At 48.2% G+C, this 26958-nt stretch overlaps 1 protein-coding gene across 1 annotated transcript in view; it reads left to right on the top strand.

Moving 5' to 3' along the window:
* The first annotated feature begins 442 nt into the window (after positions 1–442).
* MND1 (meiotic nuclear divisions 1) overlaps positions 443–26958 on the top strand; it is a 202514-nt gene continuing 175998 nt past the window's right edge. The window contains exons 1-3 of the mRNA XM_075335534.1: positions 443–624; positions 3242–3307; positions 6224–6281. Of these exons, the coding sequence (XP_075191649.1) occupies positions 622–624; positions 3242–3307; positions 6224–6281 (127 nt within the window). The 5' untranslated portion in view covers positions 443–621. The remainder of the gene's footprint in view (positions 625–3241; positions 3308–6223; positions 6282–26958) is intronic.

Below are 26958 nucleotides of genomic sequence, written 5' to 3'. Positions count from 1 at the left end.
GACAAGATGGATATCAGAACATGGGAAAGCAGGGTGCTGATAGATTTCAGATCATGGGAAACCTGGGTGCTGAGGGTAAGAGCCAAGTGTCAGTGTCATTATCCCGTACCCCAAGTGTCGGTGTATGTGGAGGGGGGTCCCTGGTACAAATTTTGCACCGGGGCCCATCAAACTCTAGTTACGCCACTGAGTGTATATGTGGTGTAAATGGTGGGAAGGTGTGCAGTGTATGAGGTATATGGTAGGATATGTGTACAGTATATGCGGGGTGTATGCTGGGATGTCTGTGCACGGGGTGTGGGGGGCTGGAGGGGGCGGTGTATGACCTGTGCAGTGTATCACAGGCTCATTCTCATCCACACTAAAAAGTTTGTTTCTCCCGCTCAGTCTACATATTGGTCACCTCGCGGTCACGTGGTACATGTCATGTGACGGTGATGTCATCAGTGTCGATGTGTTGTTCGGTGCTCTAGTGTGTTCCCGGGTGCTGTGCAGTGCTGTGTTATCGGTGCACACGAGTGTAAGGTATAACCGGGCGCCGCTGCTCCGCCAGTGTCCGCCTCGGGAGTGAGTCCGTCCGGTTAATAAGTGATACTGAGTGTAGAAGCGGACGCTGGCAGCATGGTGAGTGCGCGTCAGTTTCCCGCCTTCAGCGCCTGTCAATGCACTGCCGTCTGTGTAAGGAACAGTGGCCAGCCAGAGCTGTTACCCATAGCAACCAGTACCGTCCAGTCACATTGGACACCGCAGGGTACAACAGCCGCATACTGACTAGCTGCACTGGTGACAGAATATCAGTGCCCTGCTCCCATTATCCTGTGCCCATGTATCAGTGCCCTGCTCCCATTATCCTGTGCCCATGTATCAGTGCCCTGCTCCCATTATCCTGTGCCCATGTATCAGTGCCCTGCTCCCATTATCCTGTGCCCATGTATCAGTGCCCTGCTCCCATTATCCTGTGCCCATGTATCAGTGCCCTGCTCCCATTATCCTGTGCCCATGTATCAGTGCCCTGCTCCCATTATCATGTGCCCATGTATCAGTGCTCTGCTCCCATTATCATGTGCCCATGTATCAGTGCCCTGCTCCCATTATCATGTGCCCATGTATCAGTGCCCTGCTCCCATTATCATGTGCCCATGTATCAGTGCCCTGCTCCCATTATCATGTGCCCATGTATCAGTGCCCTGCTCCCATTATCCTGTGCCCATGTATCAGTGCCCTGCTCCCATTATCCTGTGCCCATGTATCAGTGCCCTGCTCCCATTATCCTGTGCCCATGTATCAGTGCCCTGCTCCCATTATCCTGTGCCCATGTATCAGTGCCCTGCTCCCATTATCCTGTGCCCATGTATCAGTGCCCTGCTCCCATTATCCTGTGCCCATGTATCAGTGCCCTGCTCCCATTATCCTGTGCCCATGTATCAGTGCCCTGCTCCCATTATCATGTGCCCATGTATCAGTGCTCTGCTCCCATTATCATGTGCCCATGTATCAGTGCCCTGCTCCCATTATCATGTGCCCATGTATCAGTGCCCTGCTCCCATTATCATGTGCCCATGTATCAGTGCCCTGCTCCCATTATCATGTGCCCATGTATCAGTGCTCTGCTCCCATTATCCTGTGCCCATGTATCAGTGCCCTGCTCCCATTTTCCTGTGCCCATGTATCAGTGCCCTGCTCCCATTATCATGTGCCCATGTATCAGTGCTCTGCTCCCATTATCATGTGCCCATGTATCAGTGCTCTGCTCCCATTATCATGTGCCCATGTATCAGTGCCCTGCTCCCATTATCCTGTGCCCATGTATCAGTGCCCTGCTCCCATTATCCTGTGCCCATGTATCAGTGCCCTGCTCCCATTATCATGTGCCCATGTATCAGTGCCCTGCTCCCATTATCATGTGCCCATGTATCAGTGCCCTGCTCCCATTATCATGTGCCCATGTATCAGTGCTCTGCTCCCATTATCCTGTGCCCATGTATCAGTGCCCTGCTCCCATTTTCCTGTGCCCATGTATCAGTGCCCTGCTCCCATTATCATGTGCCCATGTATCAGTGCTCTGCTCCCATTATCATGTGCCCATGTATCAGTGCCCTGCTCCCATTATCCTGTGCCCATGTATCAGTGCCCTGCTCCCATTATCCTGTGCCCATGTATCAGTGCCCTGCTCCCATTATCCTGTGCCCATGTATCAGTGCCCTGCTCCCATTATCCTGTGCCCATGTATCAGTGCCCTGCTCCCATTATCCTGTGTCCATGTATCAGTGCCCTGCTCCCATTATCCTGTGCCCATGTATCAGTGCCCTGCTCCCATTATCCTGTGCCCATGTATCAGTGCCCTGCTCCCATTATCCTGTGCCCATGTATCAGTGCCCTGCTCCCATTATCCTGTGCCCATGTATCAGTGCCCTGCTCCCATTATCCTGTGCCCATGTATCAGTGCCCTGCTCCCATTATCCTGTGTCCATGTATCAGTGCCCTGCTCCCATTATCCTGTGCCCATGTATCAGTGCCCTGCTCCCATTATCCTGTGCCCATGTATCAGTGCCCTGCTCCCATTATCCTGTGCCCATGTATCAGTGCCCTGCTCCCATTATCCTGTGCCCATGTATCAGTGCCCTGCTCCCATTATCCTGTGCCCATGTATCAGTGCCCTGCTCCCATTATCCTGTGCCCATGTATCAGTGCCTTGCTCCCATTATCCTGTGCCCATGTATCAGTGCCCTGCTCCCATTATCCTGTGCCCATGTATCAGTGCCCTGCTCCCATTATCCTGTGCCCATGTATCAGTGCCCTGCTCCCATTACCCAGTGCCCATGTATTAGTGCCCTGTTCATATAGTGCATGTTTTTCTAACTATCTCACATGAAATCAGAATGACTTTGCAGAAAGTAATAAAAATGTCTTAAAGCATTCTCTCTCATTATTTTGGCATTTGGCAAATATAAATAATTTTGGTTCCTATTTAATCTAAAATAGGAAAGATTTACTCTGATTTCATGTTAGATAGTGAGAAAAACATGCAGATGTGTCTTTATAGATAGTGTATGTAAACTTCTGGTTTCAACTGCATTAGCCATAACCCCTCTGTGCCAGTCACTTTAATGGCCTCCCTGGCATTTTCCCTGGCATAGTGATGTGTGGCAGGGCATAACCCGGTCAGCCAGAACCCAGTGTGCCGTGTATATCATCTTATGCTGACGTATCTGCATTAAATACACATTTTGTTTTCTTTCAGTCTAAGAAAAGAGGGCTTAGTGTGGAAGAGAAAAGAACGAAGATGATGGAAATATTTTTTGAGTCTGTAAGTTTTCATCTGGTCCTTGTAAAATCCTTTTTCCGTGCTGTTCAGGGAATGTGCACACTGAGGTATCTGAGCAGAAAATCTTCAGATTTTCCTAAATATAAAGCTTAAAGTTTCTCACGAGTTTTCATTCCTAAAACTCAGCAAAAAGCCTCCAAATGTGCGAACCTCAAAGAGGTTTTCAGCTGGGTGGATCTGTCCCTAAATAAAGGAAAAAGCCTCCGGAGGCTTTTCTGCGCCACTGACAGCATTAGGCTATGTGCGCACATTGTGTATTTGCATGCAGTTATGTTGCGATCTGCACCGCAGCGTAACTGCATGCGTCCTGCATCCCCAGCATAATCTATGAAGATTATGCAGGAGAAGTGCGCACGTGGCGTATTAGGGTATGTGCGCACTAGGCGTTTTTTTCACGCTGCGTTTTTATGTGCGTTTTTGTCTAAAAAAAACGCACCCGCGGCTAAAAAACGCGGCAAAGACGCATGCGTTTTTGCCGCGATTTGGTGCGTTTTTTGCTGCGTTTTTGCTCACTGCGTTTTTAATCAGTGCACAATGCCATTAAAGATTGTTGATGAAAAAAAAAAAGGTCTGATGTCATTTCCTTCTTCAAAATGTTCATTGTATGCAGGAGAGCAGACAGCTGCAGAATTAGTGTATGCAGGAGAGCAGACAGCAGCTGCAGAACTACAAGTCTCAGCATCCTCCATTCACTAGTGTATGCAGGAGAGCAGACAGCAGCTGCAGAACTACAAGTCTCAGCATCCTCCATTCACTAGTGTATGCAGGAGAGCAGACAGCAGCTGCAGAACTACAAGGCTCAGCATCCTCCATCCAGGACTGTATGCAGTTTTTTGCCCAAAAAGAAAAAAAAATGACATGGGCTTCGCCATATTTTTGTATGCTAGCCAGGTACAGCAGGCAGGTACGGGCTGCCCCCAACTCCCAGCTGCCTATTTGTACCCGGCTGGGAACCAAAAATATAGAGAAGCCCTTTTTTTTTAAATTATTTCATGAAATAATTAAAAAAAATGACGTAGGCTTCGCCTAATTTTTGAGTCCAGCCGGGTACAACTAGGCAGCTGAGGATTGGAATCCACAGTGCAGGGTGCCCATGCTTTCTGGGCACCCCCACTGCGAATTGCAGTCCGCAGCCACCCCAGAAAATGGCGCTTTCATAGAAGCGCCATCTTCTGGCGCTGTATCCAACTCTTCCAGCTGCCCTGAAGCCGGGTGGCTAGCCGGGTAATAATGGAGTTAGGGCTAGCTGTATATTATCAGCTGGCCCTAAGCCCGAAATTCATGGTGTCACGCCAATATTAGACATGGCCACCATGAATTTCTAGTAATGATAAAAAAAAACCACAACACACAGAAAAATATTTTTATTAGAAATAAAACACAACACAATTAGTGACTCCATCTTTATTGAAATAAACCCCCCTCCGCAGTAATCCTGGGTCAGGGTCCCGCGCCGTCCAATCCGGATCCAATATCATCTGATCGGTTTGCTGGAAGGCAAAGCGATCAGATGATGTGTCAGGTTAAACTACGTGAATCACATCACACATCAGCTGATTGTATAAAAGCCGGTTATACAATCAGCTGATGCATCAGTAGAAATAAAAAAAAAAAAATAATACTCACTTATGTGCTGTGGTGATTACCGGCAGCTCCTGGAGCGATCGATTGGACAGGAGTCTGATCCCGTCCGATCGCAGCAGGAGCTGCCGGTAATCAGCTGATGAAGTCCCCTGACGGCAGGATCAGCTGATAGCCGGCCGCGAAAAAGCCGGCGAGACTACGATCAGCTGATGCGTCAGGTGACTGCATCAGGTGATCCACCGCCAGGTCCTGCCCCGGGGAGACTGCACACAGCCAGAGCGGCGGGACCGGGAGGAGATGGGAGCGGGCATGGCACCGGGACCCTGCAGACAGGTGAGTATATATGACATTTTTTTTTTCTACTGTTCACTTTGGTTTTCGCCGCTGCCTCCACCTCCTGCCTGTACATGGCGCCGCACGGAGCTGACATGGCACCGGGCGGGTTGTGGACGCAGCGGTGACGGTACCGGGAGGATTCATGCTTCTGTGTTTACCAACAGAAGGAATCCTCTTCCTGTACACGTCACTGTAGTACCCACCCCTTGCGTTTATAGCTGCGTTTTTAGTCATAGAAACGCGGCTATATGCGTTTTTCATTGCGTTTTTAACATCTCATTGAATTCAATGGGTGAAAAACGCAGTGAAAAACGCAGAAATAATTGACATGCTGCGTTTTTGTGGTCACCACAAAAACGCAGCTAAAAAAAACGCTGTGTGCGGACAGCACTTATGAAAACCCATTGACATTGCTGGGGAAGCAATGTCACTGCGTTTTCAGCACAAAAACGCGGTAAAAAACGCCGCTAAAAACGCCTAGTGCGCACAAGGCCTTAGAGCGCAGCGTTTCGGCTGCTGCATGAAGCGCGCGTTCTAAGAAGTGACATGTCACTTCTTTCCTGCGCTCTGCATGCATCCCCTGCTCTGTCTATGGGAGGGGCTGCAGTCAGAGCGCATGGAATTGGCTTTTTTTCTTTCATTACGGACTCTTTCTGCAGCTATTTGAAGCGCACGTGTGCTGTTCAAATCGCTGCAGAAATTTCTGCAGGGACAGAACGCAACGTGCGCACATAGCCTTACTTCCAGTCCGACAGAGACTGTTAATGGTCTAGTGGCGCAGATTTTGGTGGTAGGAACATATACTTTTTGGTCTACGCCTGTATGCCTCCATATTATGGCTGTATACTCCTCATGAAAGCAGCACTGCAATGTAGCCCAGCGCTGAGCATATGACAGCACACAATGCAGATTGCTTTATTGTTCTTTCAGATATTATGCTATTTACTGCTACATTTGTCCATTTTTTTTTTCTATTAGAAGGATGTATTCCAACTGAAGGACCTAGAAAAAATTGCCCCAAAGCAGAAGGGAATCAGTAAGTAATTGAACAATGGTCTTCTGTTTTCATGTCACTTGAAGGTATATTTTATGCCCATAAAACTTGAGCAGCTCCAAGTTGAAAAGCTGGTTTTCTGAATCTTCGTTTTTCAACACTGATAATAAAAATGAGTTACAGAGAAAAAGTTCCCTCCAGGCACCTCAGATGGCCAGCAATTTTCCCATGACAACAAAGAATCAGTCATATTGAAATTCAACATGCCCGATAATTTTTGTTCCCCCAGCATCTTGTGTTGGGACACCTCCATGCCCATAAGATCAGCTTTTCCTGCTCCTTAATATTGGGGCGAGTTAAAAGTCTATTCTCATTTCATAATGTGGTGAAATATTTCTATGTTATGTCATGGCTTTATGATCGTGAGAGCCTAATGGTACTAATTTTGAGATTTAGGCCCTGTACAGTTTTTGTTTTTGGTGCAATTTAACCCCTAAGGCTGCTTTCACACATCCATTTTTTGCACTGCGGCTCAATCCGGCTCAAAAACCTATGCAACAGATGCGGCGAAAAAAACGGATCCGTTGCATAAGTTATTTCATGCGGCCCGTCCGTTTTTTGACGGATGCGCCTTGATACTGAGCATGTGCAGTTCAAAAACCGCATCCGGATGCGTTTTTTGCCGCAGGACACCGCATCCGTAGCCATAGGCTTGCATTGTAAATTGCGCCGCATTGCGCCGGATCCGGCGTGATGCGTTTTTTTTCGCTGCACAAAAAAACATGCCAGGCAACGTTCCATCCGGCCGCCGCATGGGCTAAATATGCCGGACGCAACGCAAGGCCGTGCAGCACAATACGGCGCTAATGCAAGTCTATGCGGAAAAACCGCAACCGGCGGTCAAAAAGAAAGGTTGCGTTTTTTCTGCAAAGCGCCGTATTGTGCCGCTCAGCAAAAACCGGATTTGTGAAAGCAGCCCTAATGACCGCGGGCCGTAATATTACGTCCTTGCAGTCATAGTGTTAATCCCCGCAGGCTGCTGTAAACAGCCTGAGGCGCACAGCTGACATGTGTGCCTGCCAGGCACGAGTGGAATCACGTTGCGCTCGTGCCTTTTAACCCCTTAAATGGCTCTGTCAATATGTGACAATGCCATTATAATCACGATCGCACTAAAACTTTTACTTACAGCCTGACACGGGAAGTCATGTGACGTGATCACGTGGATTCGATGGTTGTCATGGTAGCACAGGGTCATGCAATGACTCCTGTGCTCACATGACTAAGGTTCTGTAACCAGCAGCCAACTACTGCAGGATACTAAAGATGATCCTTTCTCCCGGTCTGAGCGGTGCTGCTCTGCTCATGAGAAAGGAACAAGCGATCAGACAGCTGATCCTTATTGCACCCTAGGAGGTCTATTAAAAAAAAAAAAAGTTTTTAAAAATTAAAAAAGTTCATATCAGCCTGCCTTTCGCCCCATTGAAAATGAAAGGGTTAAAAAATACACACATTTGTTATCACCACATTAAGAAATGCCCGATCTATCAAAATATAAAATCAATTAATCTGATCGGTAAATGGCGAAGCTGCAAAAAAAGTCTAAAATAAGTGCAATTGCATGATTTTTTTTGGGATAGTTTATTCACAGTGTTCACTATATGGTAAAACTGATGTGTGGGTGTGATGCCTCAGGTTGGTACGAGTTCGTAGACACCAAACATGTCCACCGTGTGCAGAATTATTAGGCAAGTTGTATTTTAGAGGATTTTGTTCTCAGTCAACCCAAAAGACTCATAAATATCAAAGCTTAATATTTTTGGAAGTTGGAGTGTTTTTTTTTATTTGGCTATCTTAGGAGGATATCTGTTTCTGCAGGTAACTATTACTGTGCAGAATTATTAGGCAACTTAATAAAAACCAAATATATTCCCATCTCACTTGTTTATTTTCACCAGGTAAACCAATATAACTACACAAAATTTAGAAATAAACATTTCTGACATGCAAAAACAAAACCCCAAAAAATTAGTGACCACCTTTCTTTATGAAGACACTCAACAGCCTACCATCCATAGATTCTGTCAGTTGCTTGATCTATTTACGATCAACATTGCGTGCAGCAGCCACCACAGCCTCCCAGACACTGTTCCAAGAGGTGTACTGTTTTCCCTCCCTGTAGATCTTACATTTTATGAGGGACGTAAGGTTCTCTATGGGGTTCAGATCAGATGAACATGGAGGCCATGTCATTATTTTTTCATCTTTTAGACCTTTACTGGCCAGCCACGCTGTGGAGTTGTTGGATGCATGTGATGGAGCATTGTCCTGCATGAAAATCATGTTTTTCTTGAACGATACCGACTTCTTCCTGTACCACTGCTTGAAGAAGTTGTCTTCCAGAAACTGGCAGTAGGTCTGGGAGCTGAGCTTTACTCCATCCTCAACCCGAAAAGGTCCCACAAGTTCATCTTTGATGATACCAGCCCATACCAGTACCCCACCTCCACCTTGCTGGCTTCTGAGTAGGAGTGGAGTTCTCTGCCCTTTACTGATCCAGCCTCTGGCCCATCCATCTGGCCCATCAAGAGTCACTCTCATTTCATCAGTCCATAAAACCTTTGAAAAATCAATCTTAAGATATTTCTTGGCCCAGTCTTGATGTTTTATCTTATGTTTCTTGTTCAAAGGTGGTCGTTTTTCAGCCTTCCTTACCTTGGCCATGTCCCTGAGTATGGCACACCTTGTGCTTTTTTTTTCCCCAAACCGTTTTTATTGATTTTCCAATTATATAAAACCGTTATAAAATAATTATGATTACAAAATGGGTTCATTCAACTGACAAGTTGTGACATAGAAAAGAGTAATATTCCAGCTTTTGAGTCCCTAAAGTTCTTCAGTTGAAAATGATGCATAGTAAATTAGAGCAAAAGATTCTACCTAAAACACTTGTAACACAAAACCTTAAAACCCTTTGTCATTCTTTAGTATTTTGAGTGCCGATGTCGTATCTTAAGTCAATCCTTAACGTCTCATCTCCCCCTCCCTCCTGGGTCTCCACTAGGGGAACCTCAATATCCCCAAGCTATCCTGGATTTCATTCAGAAGGTACCACTCAGTTTGCATGAAAGGTGTCACCAAAGTATTTATTTCTCTGTCGCTCCATTGGGAGACCCAGACAATTGGGTGTATAGCTTCTGCCTCTGGAGGCCACACAAAGTATTACACTTTAAAAGTGTAACCCCTCCCCTCTGCCTATACACCCTCCCGTGGATCACGGGCTCCTCAGTTTTATGCTTTGTGTGGAAGGAGGCACACATCCACTCATGCATTCTCATACATAGTTATGTCGTATGGAAGAAAAGAGGACCCCGATGGGGTCCCCGGCATGTTCCCTTCTCACCCCACTATGTCGGCGGTGTTGTTAAGGTTGAGGTACCCATTGCGGGTACGGAGGCTGGAGCCACATGCCGTCTCCTTCACCATCCCTTATGCGGCTCTGGGAGAAGTGGGATCCTAAGCGGTCATCCATGAGCTGGGACCGTGCTCCATCCGCAGCCCCTGGTGGAACCTGCCGGACCGGAGCTTCTTCACCCCCAGGGACCGGGCCCTGCAACTGGAAGGTACTCTGTGTCCCCATGTGGGGACTGTACAGAGAGGGTCGCACCTTATCCCCGGAAGCCGCGGTAGTTCCGTCCGTTGTCTTTTCGGCGGACTTCCGCGCCGACCGTGCCTGCTTGTCGGGCACGGCCTTAAATTTAGTCCCCGGCTTCGCCGCGGCCTAGTCGCGAAAAATCCCGCCCCCGAGCCTGCCTGTCAGGGGTTAGGGCGGGATTGCCGACATGACGTCGGCTTTGAGGGCTGGAGCATCCTGCATGTTTCCCTCCCCCCTCATTGACCACTGTGGGGACTCCAGATCCCGCTCTTTGCTGGCGCCGCCCTCGGCTCCACACCCCCCCTGAGAGCTCCGGCAGCCATTTTTAGCTTTCCGCCGGTGGATGCTACTCAGCAGCAAAGCTCTGCAGCTCCGGGGGATCCACGACAGGGAATCTGGAGGACACACTCCGCTCGTTAGCGGTTGGTAAGCCACACCGGTCACCCGGTGCTGGTCCCCCTAGGGTGCCGGGATATCTATATATAATAGATATATATATCTGTTCGGAAAGGCTGTATACCCTTTTCCTATATACCCTCAGTGGTCACTCTCCTAAGAGACAACAGCATGTCGTCCACAAGGAGCAAAGCTACTAAGGCACAGATTTTTTTCGCTGCCTGTACCTCTTGTGGGGCTATGTTGCCTGCGGGATCCACCTACCCTCACTGTGATCAATGCTCGACTCCTGCCACGCTTGCTCAGCCGGAGCCTAGGGCACTTGTGGGCCCCTTGGCTCATGTAGATCCCCCTGCTCCCACTGAACAGGCTGCAGGGACAGAGTCACCGTCGTTGGCCTCAGTCACTTTCTCAGTCCATTGCTCAGTCTATGGACAAATGGTCATCTAAGCTCCTTGAGGCTTTGCAGTCCAGACCGGGCCCTTCACAGGCCCCGGCCCCTGTTAGTCTGTCTCCTCCAGGCCCTTCTCGGTCCGCGCCGCAGCGCGCTCCCAGGATAGCCCCTAGGCCCCAGGCGGAGGACTCCTGCCCGGACCGCAGCCCCAGACCGGCTAAGCGGCCTCGCTGGGACTCTTCCCCGGCCTCCTCACGCTGCTCTGGATCCCAGCTTGAGGACTCTCAGGACGACGAGGCGGACGTGGGAGCTCAGGGCTCTGACCCTGACTTCGCCCTTAACCTTGATACCCCTGAGGGGGACGCCTTAGTAAATGATCTTATCTCGTCCATCAACCAGGTGTTGGATCTCACACCACCGCCGCCTCCTGCAGAGGAGTTGGCTTCTCAGCAGGAGAAACACCAATTTCGATTCCCCAAACGTACGCGCAATACGTTTTTTGATCACTCTAACTTCAGGGACGCTGTCCAGAAGCCCAGAGCGGTTCCGGACAAGCGCTTTGCTAAACGGCTCACTGACACGCGTTATCCCTTTCCACCTGAAGTCGTTAAGGGCTGGGCACATTCTCCCAAGGTGGATCCTCCAGTCTCTAGATTGGCTGCTAGGTCCGTTGTGTCTGTTGCCGATGGCTCATCCCTGAAGGATGCCACTGACAGACAGACAAAGCTCTTGGTGAAGTCTATTTATGAGGCCACGGGCGCGTCTTTCGCCCCGGCCTTTGCGGCCGTGTGGGCTCTTCAAGCAATCTCGGCATGTCTGACTGAGATTAATGCTGTCACGCGGAATTCTGCTCCACATGTTTCTTCCTTGACCTCTCAGGCATCAGCATTTTCGTCCTACGCCATGAACGCCGTCCTGGACTCCGCTAGCCGTACGGCTGTAGCATCCGCTAACTCCGTGGCAGTCCGCAGGGCCATGTGGCTGCGCGAATGGAAAGCAGACTCTGCTTCCAAAAGGTTCTTAACTGGTTTGCCTTTTTCTGGCGACCGTTTGTTTGGCGAACGGTTGGATGAGATTATTAAGGAATCCTCGGGAAAGGACTCCTTACCCCAGTCCAAACCTAAGAGACCTCAGCAGAGAAAAATCCAATCGAGGTTTCGGTCCTTTCGTCCCTCCGCCAAGTCCCAATCCTCTTCGTCCAACCGGCCGGAGAAAGGCCAGAGGAACTCCTATGCGTGGCGGTCCAAGTCACGTCCCCAAAAGGCCGCAGGAGGCACTGCCTCCAAGACGGCCTCCTCATGACTCTCGGCCTCATCTAGCCACATCCTCGGTCGGTGGCAGGCTCTCTCGCTTTGGCGACGCCTGGTGGCCACACGTTCAAGACCGATGGGTGAGAGACATTCTGTCTCATGGTTACAGGATAGAGTTCAGCTCTCGACCTACGGCTCGTTTCTTCAGAACCTCCCCACCCCCCGCGCAGGCCGACGCACTTTTTCAGGCAGTGGACGCTCTAAAGATAGATGGAGTTGTGATTCCCGTTCCCCTTCAGGAACGTGGTCGCGGTTTTTACTCCAACTTGTTCGTGGTGCCAAAAAAGGGCGGGTCATTTCGTCCCGTTCTGGACCTCAAACTACTCAACAGACATGTGAGCACCAGACGGTTTCGGATGGAATCTCTCCGCTCGGTCATCGCCTCGATGTCACAAGGAGACTTCCTAGCATCGATCGACATCAAAGATGCTTATCTCCATGTGCCGATCGCACACGAACATCAACGCTTCTTGCGTTTCGCCATCGGGGACGAACACCTTCAGTTTGTGGCATTGCCCTTCGGCCTGGCGACAGCCCCACGGGTTTTCACCAAAGTCATGGCATCCGTCGTGGCGGTCCTGCACTCTCAGGGCCACTCGGTGATCCCCTACTTGGACGATCTCCTAGTCAGGGCTCCTTCTTGGGTGGCGTGTCAACGAAGTCTTTCCGTCACTCTGGAGACTCTCCAGCAGTTCGGGTGGATCATCAATTTCCCGAAATCCAAATTGACGCCGACCCAATCACTGACTTACCTCGGGATGGAGTTTCATACCCAGCCAGCGTTAGTCAGGCTACCGCGGGACAAACAGCTTTCTCTGCAAGCGGGGGTGCAATCACTTCTTCGGAGTCAGTCACACCCCTTAAGGCGCCTCATGCACTTCCTGGGGAAGATGGTTGCAGCTATGGAAGCAGTGCCGTTCGCGCAATTCCATCTACGGCCACTCCAATGGGACATTCTTCGCAAATGGGACAAGAGTTCGGCTTCCCTCGACAAGAACATCTCTCTTTCCCTTGCAACCAAAACATCACTTCAGTGGTGGCTCCTACCCACATCTCTGTCTCGGGGAAAATCCTTCCTACCTCCAACCTGGGCCGTGGTCACCACGGACGCGTGCCTGTCAGGTTGGGGAGCGGTTTTTCTCCACCACAGGGCTCAAGGAACCTGGAATCCAATAGAATCGTCCCTTCAGATCAATATCCTGGAGATAAGGGCAGTATATCTAGCCCTATTGGCTTTCCATCGGTGGCTGGAGGGCAGGCAGATCCGAATACAGTCGTACAACGCCACTGCCGTCGTGTACATCAACCACCAAGGCGGCACTCGCAGTCGTCAAGCCTTCAAGGAAGTCCGACGAATTCTGCAGTGGGTGGAAGTCACAGGCTCCACCATCTCCGCAGTTCACATCCCGGGCGTAGAAAACTGGGAAGCAGATTTTCTCAGTAGTCAGGGCATGGACGCGGGGGAATGGTCTCTTCACCCAGACGTGTTTCGAGAGATCTGTCGCCGCTGGGGAACGCCGGACGTCGACCTCATGGCGTCACGACACAACAACAAGGTCCCGGCCTTCATGGCTCGGTCTCAAGATCACAGAGCTCTGGCAGCGGACGCCTTGGTCCAGGATTGGTCGCAGTTTTGACTGCCATACGTGTTTCCCCCTCTGGCGATGTTGCCCAGGGTACTACGCAAGATCCGGTCCGAATGCCGTCGCGCCATTCTCGTCGCTCCAGACTGGCCGAGGCGGTCGTGGTATCCGGATCTGTGGCATCTCGCGGTGGGTCAACCGTGGGCACTTCAAGACCGCCCAGACTTGCTGTCACAAGGCCCGTTTTTCCATCTGAATTCTGTGGCCCTCAACCTGACTGTGTGGCCATTGAGTCCTGGCTCCTAGCGTCTTCAGGGTTATCTCAGGATGTCATTGCCACCATGAGACAAGCCAGGAAGCCAACGTCCGCCAAGATCTATTACAGGTCTTGGCAAATCTTCTTATCCTGGTGCTCTTATAACGGTTTTCCTCCATGGCCGTTTGCCTTACCCACATTCCTTTCATTTCTACAATCTGGAATGGACAAGGGTTTTTCCCTCGGCTCTCTCAAGGGCCAAGTTTCGGCGCTCTTCGTGTTTTTTCAAAAGCGTCTAGCCAGGCTTCCGCAGGTCCGCACGTTCAGGTCCGCACGTTCCTGCAGGGGGTTTGCCACATGGTTCCACCTTACAAACGTCCGTTGGAACCTTGGGATCTTAACAGGGTCCTGACGGCTCTTCAAAAGCCGCCTTTTGAGCCGCTGCGGGATGTCTCTCTCTCCCGTCTTTCTCAGAAGGTGGCCTTCCTGGTGGCAGTCACATCACTTCGGAGAGTGTCTGAGCTTGCAGCGCTGTCATGCAAAGCTCCCTTCCTGGTTTTTCACCAGGATAAGGTGGTTCTGCGTCCTGTGCCGGAATTTCTCCCTAAGGTGGTATCCCCTTTTCATCTAAATCAGGATATCTCCTTGCCTTCCTTTTGCCCTAATCCAATTCACCAGTGTGAAAAGGATTTGCACTCTTTGGATCTAGTGAGAGCACTCCGGCTCTACGTGTCTCGCACGGCGCCCCAGCGCCGTTCAGACGCGCTCTTTGTCCTTGTCGCTGGCCAGCGCAAGGGCTCTCAGGCCTCCAAGTCAACCTTGGCTCGGTGGATCAAGGAACCGATTCTCGAGGCCTACCGTACTTCTGGGCTTCCGCTCCCTTCAGGGTTGAAAGCCCGTTCTACCAGAGCCGTAGGTGCGTCCTGGGCATTGCGGCACTGGGCGACGGCGCAGCAGGTGTGTCAGGCAGCTACGTGGTCTAGTCTGCACACTTTCACGAAGCACTATCAAGTGCATACCTATGCTTCGGCAGACGCCAGTCTAGGTAGGCGAGTCCTCCAGGCGGCGGTTGCCCACCTGTAAGAGGGGGCCTTTTTCGGCTCTTTCTATTGAGGTATTGTTTTTACCCACCCAGGGACTGCTCTTGGACGTCCCAATTGTCTGGGTCTCCCAATGGAGCGACAAAGAAAAAGGGAATTTTGTTTACTTACCGTAAATTCCTTTTCTTCTAGCTCCTATTGGGAGACTCAGCACCCACCCCTGTGCCCTTCGGGCTGGTTGTTCTTTTGTGTAGACATGTTATGTTGTTGATGTTGATTTTGTTCTTTTGGTTCATGGTCTTCAGTTCTCCGAACATCCTTCGGATTGAATTTACCCTAGACCAATTTATAAGTTTTCTCCTTCCTGCTTTTGCACCAAAACTGAGGAGCCCGTGATCCACAGGAGGGTGTATAGGCAGAGGGGAGGGGTTACACTTTTTTAAATGTATAATACTTTGTGTGGCCTCCAGAGGCAGAAGCTATACACCCAATTGTCTGGGTCTCCCAATAGGAGCTAGAAGAAAAGGAATTTACGGTAAGTAAACAAAATTCCCTTTTTCTCCCCGCGTGAAATGGATTTCTATAAAGTTTGTCCACCTCCCAAAAAATTTGTCTGTCTTCTTGTCCTTATCCCTTTCCGCCTCTAGTTTCTCCAATCTCAGAAGGTTGTGTAAGTCGTCGATAACCTCCTTTTGTAGATGGAGCTTCCCTACGTATCCAGTGTCTTAAGATGCACCGTTTAGCTATCATAGCTAGGTCATGAATGATTGCAAATGTCCTTTTGTCCGGGATACTTTGCCACCCTCTAACTCCTCCTTCAAAGACCTGGAAAATCCACACCATTACCTCTAATTTACAAAATATTCCCCATGTTGATTGGGCCAAAATTCTGACTTGATTCCAGAACTTTTGAATTACCTTACATTCCCATAACCCATGTAACGTGTCCGTTTTCTCTTTTTGACATTTGGGACACCGCGCCTCTCTTCCCGGAATGTTATAGCCCACAATGGCCCTATGTAATATCCTGAACTGAGTGTCTCTCCATCCCTCGTTGATGACGTGCTTTCACATTTAAACCCATCCTTTCAGTATGCTTCCTGTCACTTCTTGTCCTTTCAGTTGTTTTCCCCACGCTGTAAGGCTATGTGTCCACGGTAGAATGTACCTGCGGATTTTTCTGCATGAAAATCCGCGACTTTCGCGGCAAATCCGCACCCTCGGATTTGCCGCGGATTTTGATGCAGATTTTTTTTTTTTTTCCCCCCATTCTATACCCAAAATCCGCACCAAATCTGCAACAAACAATTGACATGCTGCAGATTTTTCCGGATCAAAATCCGCGGCAAATCCGCAGCGGAAAAATCCGCAGCATGGACACAGCATTTCCAAAATGCCATTGAAATGGCTTGGAAGTGCCGCTGCTGCAGATTTTCGGGAAATCCGCGGCAAAATCCGCGGTAAATCCGCAGCGTGGGCACATAGCCTAAGGGTACGACTATCCTCCCGAGATATGAGCACTCCCCTAAATGTTCGCTAAATTTGGGAGACATTTACATTTCTTGCATCACATTCCTGGAGCTCATCAATCAGGCTTTTGTTCAATTCTCTTCCAACCTCACCAAGATCCCCAATCACTCCATACTTCAATTGCTCGTACTGAATGATATGAAAGTTATTGAGGTCGTATATGTCGAGCACTTCCCGACCTGTGATCCACCTTCTCTCTTCCACATTCATAACATCCTTCATTCTCTGGATACCCTTCTCTTTCCAACTAATAAATAGCTTGTTATCTCACCCCTGGGGGAAGCTTGGGGATGCCCAGGGATTTAAATATTTAGACACCTTCCACGCAAGTCCCAACTTCCTTCTTATTAGTTTCCAGGTCAACATGGTATCCCGAAATATCATTGAATTTTTTATATGGCCTTCAACCCCAGACAATGAGGAGTGGAGAATAGACATCAGATCCCATGGTGCTGCGTATTTATTTTCCAAACCATAATCTGAGTGTCTACTTGTTCCTCTTAGCCAATCAATTACATGTCTCATAATGCACACGAGGTTGTAACCCCTAACATCTGGGAAACTGAGTCCTCCCTCCTCCACTGACTTCATCAGCGTACGTAGCTTTATTCTAGGTTTCTTCCCCCTCCATACAAAATCCGCATACGCTGAGTTGAGTCTCTTGACCTCTTTTAGTTTCAACAATAGCGGAATCGTCTGGAAGGGATACAACAACCTAGGAAAGCTCATCATTTTTACTAGGTGGCATCTTGCCAGAAGTGGTAAGGGCAGACCCCTCCACCCCCTTAGTTGGGTTATGATTTTTATAATCAGCGGGTCATAGTTCAATTTATAAATTGCTTCCACCGATCTTCCTATATGCACTCCCAAGTACTTGATTGATGTCTGTGCTATAGGTATCCCACATAGACAACCATCTCTCGAGCTTCTACCTGTTATCCCTTGATATCCCCTTAAAAACAAGATCTCACATTTTTTTTTGTTTAACTTAAAGCCTGAGAGTGAACCAAATTTTTCAATCATGGCAAGAGTCTGTGGCAAATCCGCGTTAGGATCCCCCATATACAATATCACATCATCAGCAAAAAGTACTGTTTTTTTATTTCTGTTCCTCTTATCCTAATCCCTTTGAAACTGTTTTGTCCTTGTAGTACTCTTGATAGTGGCTCAATTGCCAAATTAAATAACAGGGGTGATAACGGGCAACCCTGTCTCGTCCCCCTCATCAGGGGGAACACATCCGACAGGAAGCCTGGGGTATGGACCCTAGCTCCGGAATTGGCGTATAAGCCCCTGATGTAGAGTCTCATTCTGCCTTCAATCCCTGTGGCCTCCATCACCTTGTCCAGCCATCTCCAATTGACATTGTCGAATGCTTTCTCAGCATCGAGTGTGACTAGAGCAGGTCTTGCCCCCCCCTCCGTGCACCCCAATCTAACCGCGTCTACCACTAGCATCGTCTTTCTAATGTTAGTTACTGCATTTATCCCTTTGATAAACCCTACCTGTTGGTCTGATATTATCCTGGGTAAAATAATGGCCAGTCTGTCAGCCATGATTTTAGACTTTAGTTTCAGATCTTGATTGATGAGCGATATGGGTCTGTAACTGGAGGGGTCATCCAGTTCTTTGGTTCCCTTAGGGAGTAATTTGATATACGCTATGTTGGCATTTCTAGGAATTTCTGCTCCTCCCAGGATTGCGTTAAAAACTGCAGTTAGATCCGGTGAGATCTGCTCCTTCAACACCTTATAAAATTCGCTATTAAAACCGTCGGGTCCTGGTGCCTTATTGACCTTGAGCTTCCTGATTGCTCTTGTTACCACCTCCACTGTTATGTCTTCATTTAAGGCTCCCCTGTCTTCCTCCATCAAACTAGGCATTTGGGCTTGTCTTAACCATTCTTCCTCATTAGGTGTGTGATTATTTCCTGTCCCTGTTACCTCTCCCTCCTTTGTTTTCAGACACCTTGTGCTTTTTGATACTCCAGTAACGTTGCAGCTCTGAAATATGGCCAAACTGGTGGCAAATGGCATCTTGGCAGCTTCACGCTTGATTTTCCTCAATTCATGGGCAGTTATTTTGCACCTTTTTTGCCCAACACGCTTCTTGCGACCCTGTTGGCTATTTGCCATGAAACGCTTGATTGTTCGGTGATCACGCTTCAAAAGTTTGGCAATTTCAAGACTGCTGCATCCCTCTGCAAGACATCTCACAATTTTGGACTTTTCAGAGCCCGTCAAATCTTTTCTGACCCATTTTGCCAAAGGAAAGGAAGTTGCCTAATAATTAAAGAAGTTGTCCAGTTACCAAAACTGATTTTTTTTCTGATAAATCTTGCTAATATGTGCCCCTCAACACATCTATTATGTTTTTTCAGAAAAATTACCTTTTATTGTGCACTAGCAGCACATGCTCATTGCTGGCTCCAGCTCTGATGGGGTTAATCTCTCCTCTGACTTCCGGTGTTCAGTTCCTACAAGTCCCAGAATTCTTTGTGGCTCTAGGGCGGTGTCTAGCTTATCTAACACACCCATTGTGTCTAATACACCCACTCTGCTCCCACCCAAACCCTCCTCCCTGCCTCTTCCCAGTGGATGCACTGAGATCAATCACACAGAGACAGCAGCAGCTCTACACAGCCAGGGGAAGAAAGTGAGTGTGTGCGTATATACAGTGTGTGTGTGTGTGTGTGTGTGTGTGTGTGTGTATACAGTGTGTGTACGTATATACAGTGTGTGTGTGAGTGTGTATGTGTGTGTGTATGTCATACTCACCTGTCTGCAGGGTCCCGGTGCCATGCCTGCTTCCAGCCCCTGTCTCGGTACCGCCGCTTCGGCTGTGTGCAGTCTCCCCGGGGCACTTACGAAGCTTGCAGGACCTGGCGGTGGATCACCTGATGCAGTCACCTGACGCATCAGCTGATCGATTCTCGTGGTGTCGCCGGCTTTTTCGCGCCCGGCCGGCTATCAGCTGATCCTGCCGTCAGGGGACTTCATCAGCTGATTACCGGCAGCTCCTGCAGTGATGGGCCAGGATCAGACTCCGCTGCAGGAGCTGCCGGTAATCAGCACAGACGTGAGTATTTATTTATTTTTTTTCTACTGATGCTTCAGCTGATTGTATAATCGGCTTTTATACAATCAGCTGCTGTGTCATGTGATTCACGTAGTTTAACCTGACACATCATCTGATCGCTTTGCCTTCCAGCAAACCGATCAGATGATATTGGATCCGGATTGGACTGCGCGGGACCCTGACCCAGGATTACTGCGGAGGGGGGTTTATTTCAATAAAGATGGAGTCACTAATTGTGTTGTGTTTTATTTCTAATAAAAATATTTTTCTGGGTGTTGTGTTTTTTTTTTATCATTACTAGAAATTCATGGTGGCCATGTCTAATATTGGCGTGACACCATGAATTTCGGGCTTAGGGCTAGCTGATAATATACAGCAAGTTGGGCTGCAGTGTGTACATCGCCCAGGCCAAAAGCTAATGCTCTACCAGGATACAGCTAAACCCCCACTAATGTGGAAGCATCACAGGTGCAGGTGAAGCAGATCACACACACACCTCCATGGAATGGAGGGGAGGCGAATGCTAGATGATAAAACTGCACACAAGTGGCTTGCATAGAGCGCTGTTCACATGCAGATGGCACAGTCACAAACCCGCAGCCTATTAGGTGACGCCCTTCTATTAGATCAGGCGGGCTGCCAAGCCGTACCCCACTGTGTATCATGCATGGACAGACACTCTACAATGCAAGGCCCAACAGAAAGGGGCCTGGCTGTATCCTGTACAAACAAAAAAATATGAGGTTTTTGTTGGTATTTATGGCCATAAAACGTAAGCCTACACCCTCGTCACGGGACCTCATGTCTGTAGGTCCCTACACTAAATATAAAAATAGCAACAAAAAGAGGACAATTTTTATTTAGTGTAGGGACCTACAGACATGAGGTTTTTTGTTTGTACAGGATACAGCCAGGCCCCCTTTCTGTTGGGCCTTGCATTGTAGAGTGTCTGTCCGTGCATGATACACAGTGGGGTACGGCTTGGCAGCCCGCCTGATCTAATAGAAGGGCGTCACCTAATAGGCTGCGGGTTTGTGACTGTGCCATCTGCATGTGAACAGCGCTCTATGCAAGTCACCAGTGTGCAGTTTTATCATCTAGCATTCGCCTCCCCTCCATTCCATGGAGGTGTGTGTGTGATCTGCTTCACCTGCACCTGTGATGCTTCCACATTAGTGGGGGTTTAGCTGTATCCTGGTAGAGCATTAGCTTTTGGCCTGGGCGATGTACACACTGCAGCCCAACTTGCTGTGAGTAATACTTAATTTTTGGAGGACATTGTCCTCTTTTTGTTGCTATTCTGATAATATACAGCTAGCCCTAACTCCATTATTACCCAGCTAGCCACCCGGCATCAGGGCAGCTGGAAGAGTTGGATACAGCGCTAGAAGATGGCGCTTCTATGAAAGCGCCATTTTCTGGGGTGGCTGCGGACTGCAATTCGCAGTGGGGGTGCCCAGAAAGCTTGGGCACCCTTCACCGTGGATTCCAATCCCCAGCTGCCTAGTTGTACCCGGCTGGACACCAAAATTAGGCGAAGCTTACGTCATTTTTTTTTTTTTAAATTATTTCATGAAATTCATGAAATAATTAAAAAAAAAAAAAGGGCTTCTCTATATTTTTGGTTCCCAGCCGGGTACAAATAGGCAGCTGGGGGTTGGGGGCAGCCCGTACCTGCCTGCTGTACCCGGCTAGCATACAAAAATATGGCGAAGCCCATGTCATTTTTTTTTCTTTTTGGGTAAAAAACTGCATACAGTCCTGGATGGAGGATGCTGAGCCTTGTAGTTCTGCAGCTGCTGTCTGCTCTCCTGCATACACTAGTGAGTGGAGGATGCTGAGCCTTGTAGTTCTGTAGCTGCTGTCTGCTCTCCTGCATACACTAGTGAGTGGAGGATGCTGAGCCTTGTAGTTCTGTAGCTGCTGTCTGCTCTCCTGCATACACTAGTGAATGGAGGATGCTGAGCCTTGTAGTTCTGCAGCTGCTGTCTGCTCTCCTGCATACAATGAACATTTTGAATAAGGAAATGACATCAGACCCTTTTTTTTTTTTCTCATCAACAATCTTTAATGGCATTGTGCACTGATTAAAAACGCAGCACAAACGTGACATGCAGCACCGCAGGTGACAGAGCAGAGCAAGTTGGTGACACGCTCTGCTCTGACACATAGTGTGCTGCATGTCATTGTATCCACTCTGGGACTTGTTGTGCAGGTGACCGGATGATATATGTCACTAACTTGCTCCACTGTGACTTCTGCTGCATTGTTCCAACTGTATACACTCTCACCTGAACAAGTCTGAGTGGGGCAGTTAGTGACATGTAGCATCCGGTCACCTGCACAACAAGTCCCAGAGTGGTGAAAGATAGTGACATGCAGCACACTATGTGTCAGAGCAGAGCATGTCACTGTCTCCACTCTGGGACTTGTTGTGCAGGTGACCGGATGCTACATGTCACTAACTGCCCCACTCTGTGATTTCTGCTGCATAGTACCAACTGTATACACTCTCACCTGCACAACAAGTCCCATAGTAGAGACAGTTAGTGACATGTAGCATCCGGTCACCTGCACAACAAGTACCAGAGTGGAGAAAGATAGTGACATGCACACTATGTGTCAGAGCAGAGCATGTCACTGTCTCCACTCCGCTGACCTCACAGCCCGTACACGCTGCGATGGATGCAGGGGGACACAGAACAAGTAATCGGCCGACACTGGAGTCATCTGATTACTTGGGATGAATGAGAAGTAAAATGCTCCAGTGCTCGATGGGCGAAGCCCATGCCGATTTTTCTTTTTAAAAAAATTCATTAAAAATAAAAAAAACAAAAAAATCACATTGTTTGTGGGCTCCCGCTGCATTTTCTATTGCTAAGGGTAACCAAAGCAGCTACTGGCTGCTAGCCCCCGCTGCTTGGTGTTACTTTCACTGGCAATAGAAATGCAGGGAAGCATTTTTTTTTTTTTATAAAGGTTTTTCCCTGAAAACGTTTTTAAGAAAATGACGTGGGCTTAGCCATATTTTTGTATGCTAGCCAGGTACAGCAGGCAGCTACGGGCTTCCCCCAACCCCCAGCTGCCTAGTTGTACCCAGCTGGGAACCAAAAATATAGAGAAGCCCTTTTTTTTCATGAATTTCATGAAATAATTAAAAAAAAAAAATAAATGATGTGGGCTTCGCCAAATTTTTGAGTCCAGCCAGGTACAACTAGGCAGCTGGGGATTGGAATCCACAGTGCAGGGTGTCCAAACTTTCTGGGCCCCCCACTGCGAATTGCAGTCCACAGCTGCCCCAGAAAATGGCGCTTTCATAGAAGCGCCATCTTCAGGCGCTGTATCCAACTCTTCCAGTGGCCCTGGTGGCAGGTGGCACGCTGGGTAATAAGGGGTTAATACCAGCTATGTTTTACCAGCTGGTATAAAGCCCGAGATTCTTAATGTCAGGCCAAGTTTAACCTGGCCATTAAGAATCTCCAACAAAGGGTTTAAAAAAAAAAAAAAAAAAAGACATCACACAGAGAAAAATACTTTATTAGAAATAAATACACAGACACAGTAGGGACTCCATGTTTATTACTCCCTCCACGATGGAGAGATTTCTGTACTGACCATGCCAGGAGAGAGCGAGGAAAAAGAGCGAGCGGGGAGGAGGAAAAGAGAGCGAGCGGGGGGGGGAGGAAAAGAGAGCGAGCGGGGGGGAGGAAAAGAGAGCGAGCGGGGGGGAGGAGAAGAGAGCGAGCGGGGGGGAGGAGAAGAGAGCGAGCGGGGGGGAGAAGAGAGCGAGGGGGGGAGAAGAGAGCGAGGGGGGGAGAAGAGAGCGAGGGGGGGGAGAAGAGAGCGAGGGGGGGGGGAGAAGAGAGCGAGGGGGGGGGAGAAGAGAGCGAGGGGGGGGGAGAAGAGAGCGAGGGGGGGAGAAGAGAGCGAGGGGGGGAGAAGAGAGCGAGGGGGGGAAGAGAGAGAGGGGGGGAGAAGAGAGGGAGGGGGGAAGAGAGGGGGGGGATAAGAGGGGAGGAGAAGAGAGAGGGGGGGGAGAGAGGGGGGGAGAAGAGAGTGGGGAAAGAAGAGGGGGGGGGGCAGAGGTGCTCTGTCACTAACTGTCTCCACTCTGTGACTTGTGGTGCAGGTGACAGAGTGCAGACAGTTGGTCCCATGCAAGATGGGGTATGGCTAAGCACACCGTTTAGAGTGGGTGCTCTGGAGAAAAAAAAAAAAAAAATCGAACTATAGTATAAGTAACTCCGGCACTCAAGAGGAATTTTATTTTGATTATTTTTATTCAAAAAAAGTTTTCTTCCAGTAAGGTTATTATAAATAAAACGTTTCGGCTATTCGCCTTCTTCAATTTTATATGGTTCTATATAATGAGAAAACAAAGTATCAATACAATATGTATATACACATACATCAAATAGAAGAGAAAATCATGTCACAAACGGGGTAAATCAAAATATCAACCATACTTGGGAATGTACAGTAAAAATAAACAGAAAAATTAATTTCTCCATTTTGTTAATAAATTCAATTATCCATTACCTCTGGTAATGGAAGATAGGTGCTGGACTCACAACACTTTTATCTTTGCTTATGCAATTGAAGTGAAATTATCTGTGTGAAAAATAAAAATGCATACATATGAATTGTAATACTATTATAGACAGCTGTTTGTCAGCAAGATACAGGTTTACTGCAAGCTGCAGGATATCAATGAGAGACTATGAAAGGGTTCAAATGAACGAAACTGATAACAATCAAATCAGCCCTCACCATAAATGCCATCTGTATATATCCAGACACATACCTCATGCTGCTCTGATAATTAACAAGTTACTGTGTGATATAATGCCCTTAAGGCACAGGAAACATCAGGTCATGAAATGAAGGATCTAATGTGAACAATAAAAAAATAAAAAAATAAGTCCCATGCAGCAGGACAGATGGCAGAGCACAGCGGTGACATGCCTGCCAGTGTCTTGCTGCTGGGAGGAGCAGATGATCACACTGCCCGACACCGGCCGCTCTCCTGACATCGCAGCAGAGCGGGCGGGTGGAGAGTGTGAGCACATACTTACGTGCAGGGGGGGATTCAGCTGAAGAACCCCCCCCCCCCTGTACTGCACACTGGCGCCCCGTGCCTCACCATCTGCAGGACGCCGGCTCCACACTGACGTCCTCCGGAACCTCCCCTCGATGCTGAGCTGTGACGTGCGGTAGTCACCGCCCACAGCCCTGTCACTCAATCTGAGTGGTGCCAGCCTCCTGTGACGTACCCGACCAGTTTGAGAGCCCGGAAATGCCGGGACGTCAGAGGATGCTGGCGGGCACAGCTCCAGGGGGTCATGTGACAGGCACTGAGCGTGCAGCATAGCGCCGCTCAGTGCCAGAACTGGAAATACAAGCCAATGGAGAAAATACCTAGAATTGTAAGTAGAACTTCTACAGAAAATAAAAAAAAATGGGTGAACCACCACTTTAAGCACACCTTATACAGGGTGTTGATGTCATTACTCCACACCCCTCCTCATTACAGAGATGCACATCACCTGATTTACTTAATTGGTAGTTGGTTCTCAAGCCTATACAGCTTGGAGTAGGACAACATGTATAAAAGTATCATGTGATCAAAATACTCATTTGCCTAATAGTTCTGCACACAGTGCATAGGTTTACTTTTATTTAAGGGGTTAAAAAATGCAGAAGTTTGAAAAAAAAAAAAAAAAGGCGCACTTTTTGCACCATTTTTTGTGATCCATAGTTCTCTCATTTTTTGGGATCTGGGGCTCAGCGATGGCTTATTTTTTGCGTTTTGAGCTGACATTTTTAACGGTACCATTTTTGCGCAGATGCTACGTTTTGATCTCCTGTTATTGCATTTTGCGTAAAATTCGCAATGACCAAAAAACGTAATTTTGTCATTTGGAATTTTTTTGCCTCCACGTCGTTTACCGATCAGATTAATTAATTTTATATTTTGATCGGGCATTTCTGAACGCAGCTATACCAAATGTGTGTGTATTTTTTTATTTTTTTAATCCTTTAATTTTCAATGGGGTGATTTGAACTTTTATTTTTTTTATTTATTTTTTTTAAATTATTTAAAACTTTTTTATTTTTATTTTACTAGTACCCCTAGAGGGGCTATAACGATCAGCACTCTGATCGCTGTTCTGCCATCTGTCTGCCGGCTGTAAGAGGAACTAACTCATAATAGCTACAGGAGTCATCACATGACCATGTGCTACCATGGCAACCATCGGATCCACGTGATCATATCACGTGACTTCCAATTGAACCGCGTAAGTGAATGCTTACCACAGCCCTATGTTACATCGCGCTGTGACATTTTCACAACGCGCTGTAAGGCTATGTGCGCACTGGAAAATGGAATTTTCTCAAGATAATTCCGCAGGTATTCAAAGATTACCGCACCCGCGGTAAAAAACCGCGGCAAACCGCACCCGAAAACCGCATGCGGTTTGCTGCGGTTTTACCGCGGTATTGTTCGCGGTATTGCCACGGTTTTGCCGCGTGCGGGTTGGGATGTGCTTTATTCCATTCAATGCAATAAAGCACATTGAAAAAAAAAAAAAGTCATTTCACTCTGAGATAGATAGATAAAGAGACAGAAGAATAGATAGAGGGATAGATAGATAGACAGAAGGATAGATAGATAGACAGACAGATGGATAGATAGATAGACAGATAGAGGGATAGATAGAGAGATAGATAGAGAGATAGATAGACAGAGGGATAGATAGACAGACAGAGGGATAGATAGACAGTCAGAGGGATAGATAGACAGACAGAGGGATAGATAGACAGACAGAGGGATAGATAGACAGACAGAGGGATAGATAGACAGACAGAGGGATAGATAGACAGACAGAGAGAGGGATAGACAGACAGAGGGATAGATAGACAGACAGAGGGATAGACAGACAGACAGAGGGATAGACAGACAGACAGAGGGATAGACAGACAGACAGAGGGATAGACAGACAGACAGAGGGATAGACAGACAGACAGAGGGATAGATAGACAGACAGAGGGATAGACAGACAGACAGAGGGATAGACAGACAGACAGACAGAGGGATAGACAGACAGACAGAGGGATAGACAGACAGACAGAGGGATAGACAGACAGACAGAGGGATAGACAGACAGACAGAGGGATAGACAGACAGACAGAGGGATAGACAGACAGACAGAGGGATAGATAGACAGACAGAGGGATAGATAGACAGACAGACAGAGGGATAGACAGACAGACAGAGGGATAGACAGACAGACAGAGGGATAGATAGACAGACAGAGGGATAGATAGACAGACAGAGGGATAGATAGACAGACAGAGGGATAGATAGACAGACAGAGGGATAGATAGACAGACAGGGGGATAGATAGACAGACAGAGGGATAGATAGACAGACAGAGGGATAGATAGACAGACAGAGGGATAGATAGACAGACAG

This window comes from Anomaloglossus baeobatrachus, chromosome 1 (assembly GCF_048569485.1).
Source record: "Anomaloglossus baeobatrachus isolate aAnoBae1 chromosome 1, aAnoBae1.hap1, whole genome shotgun sequence".
Taxonomy (NCBI): domain Eukaryota; kingdom Metazoa; phylum Chordata; class Amphibia; order Anura; family Aromobatidae; genus Anomaloglossus; species Anomaloglossus baeobatrachus.
This window is presented reverse-complemented; position numbering and strand designations above follow the sequence as displayed.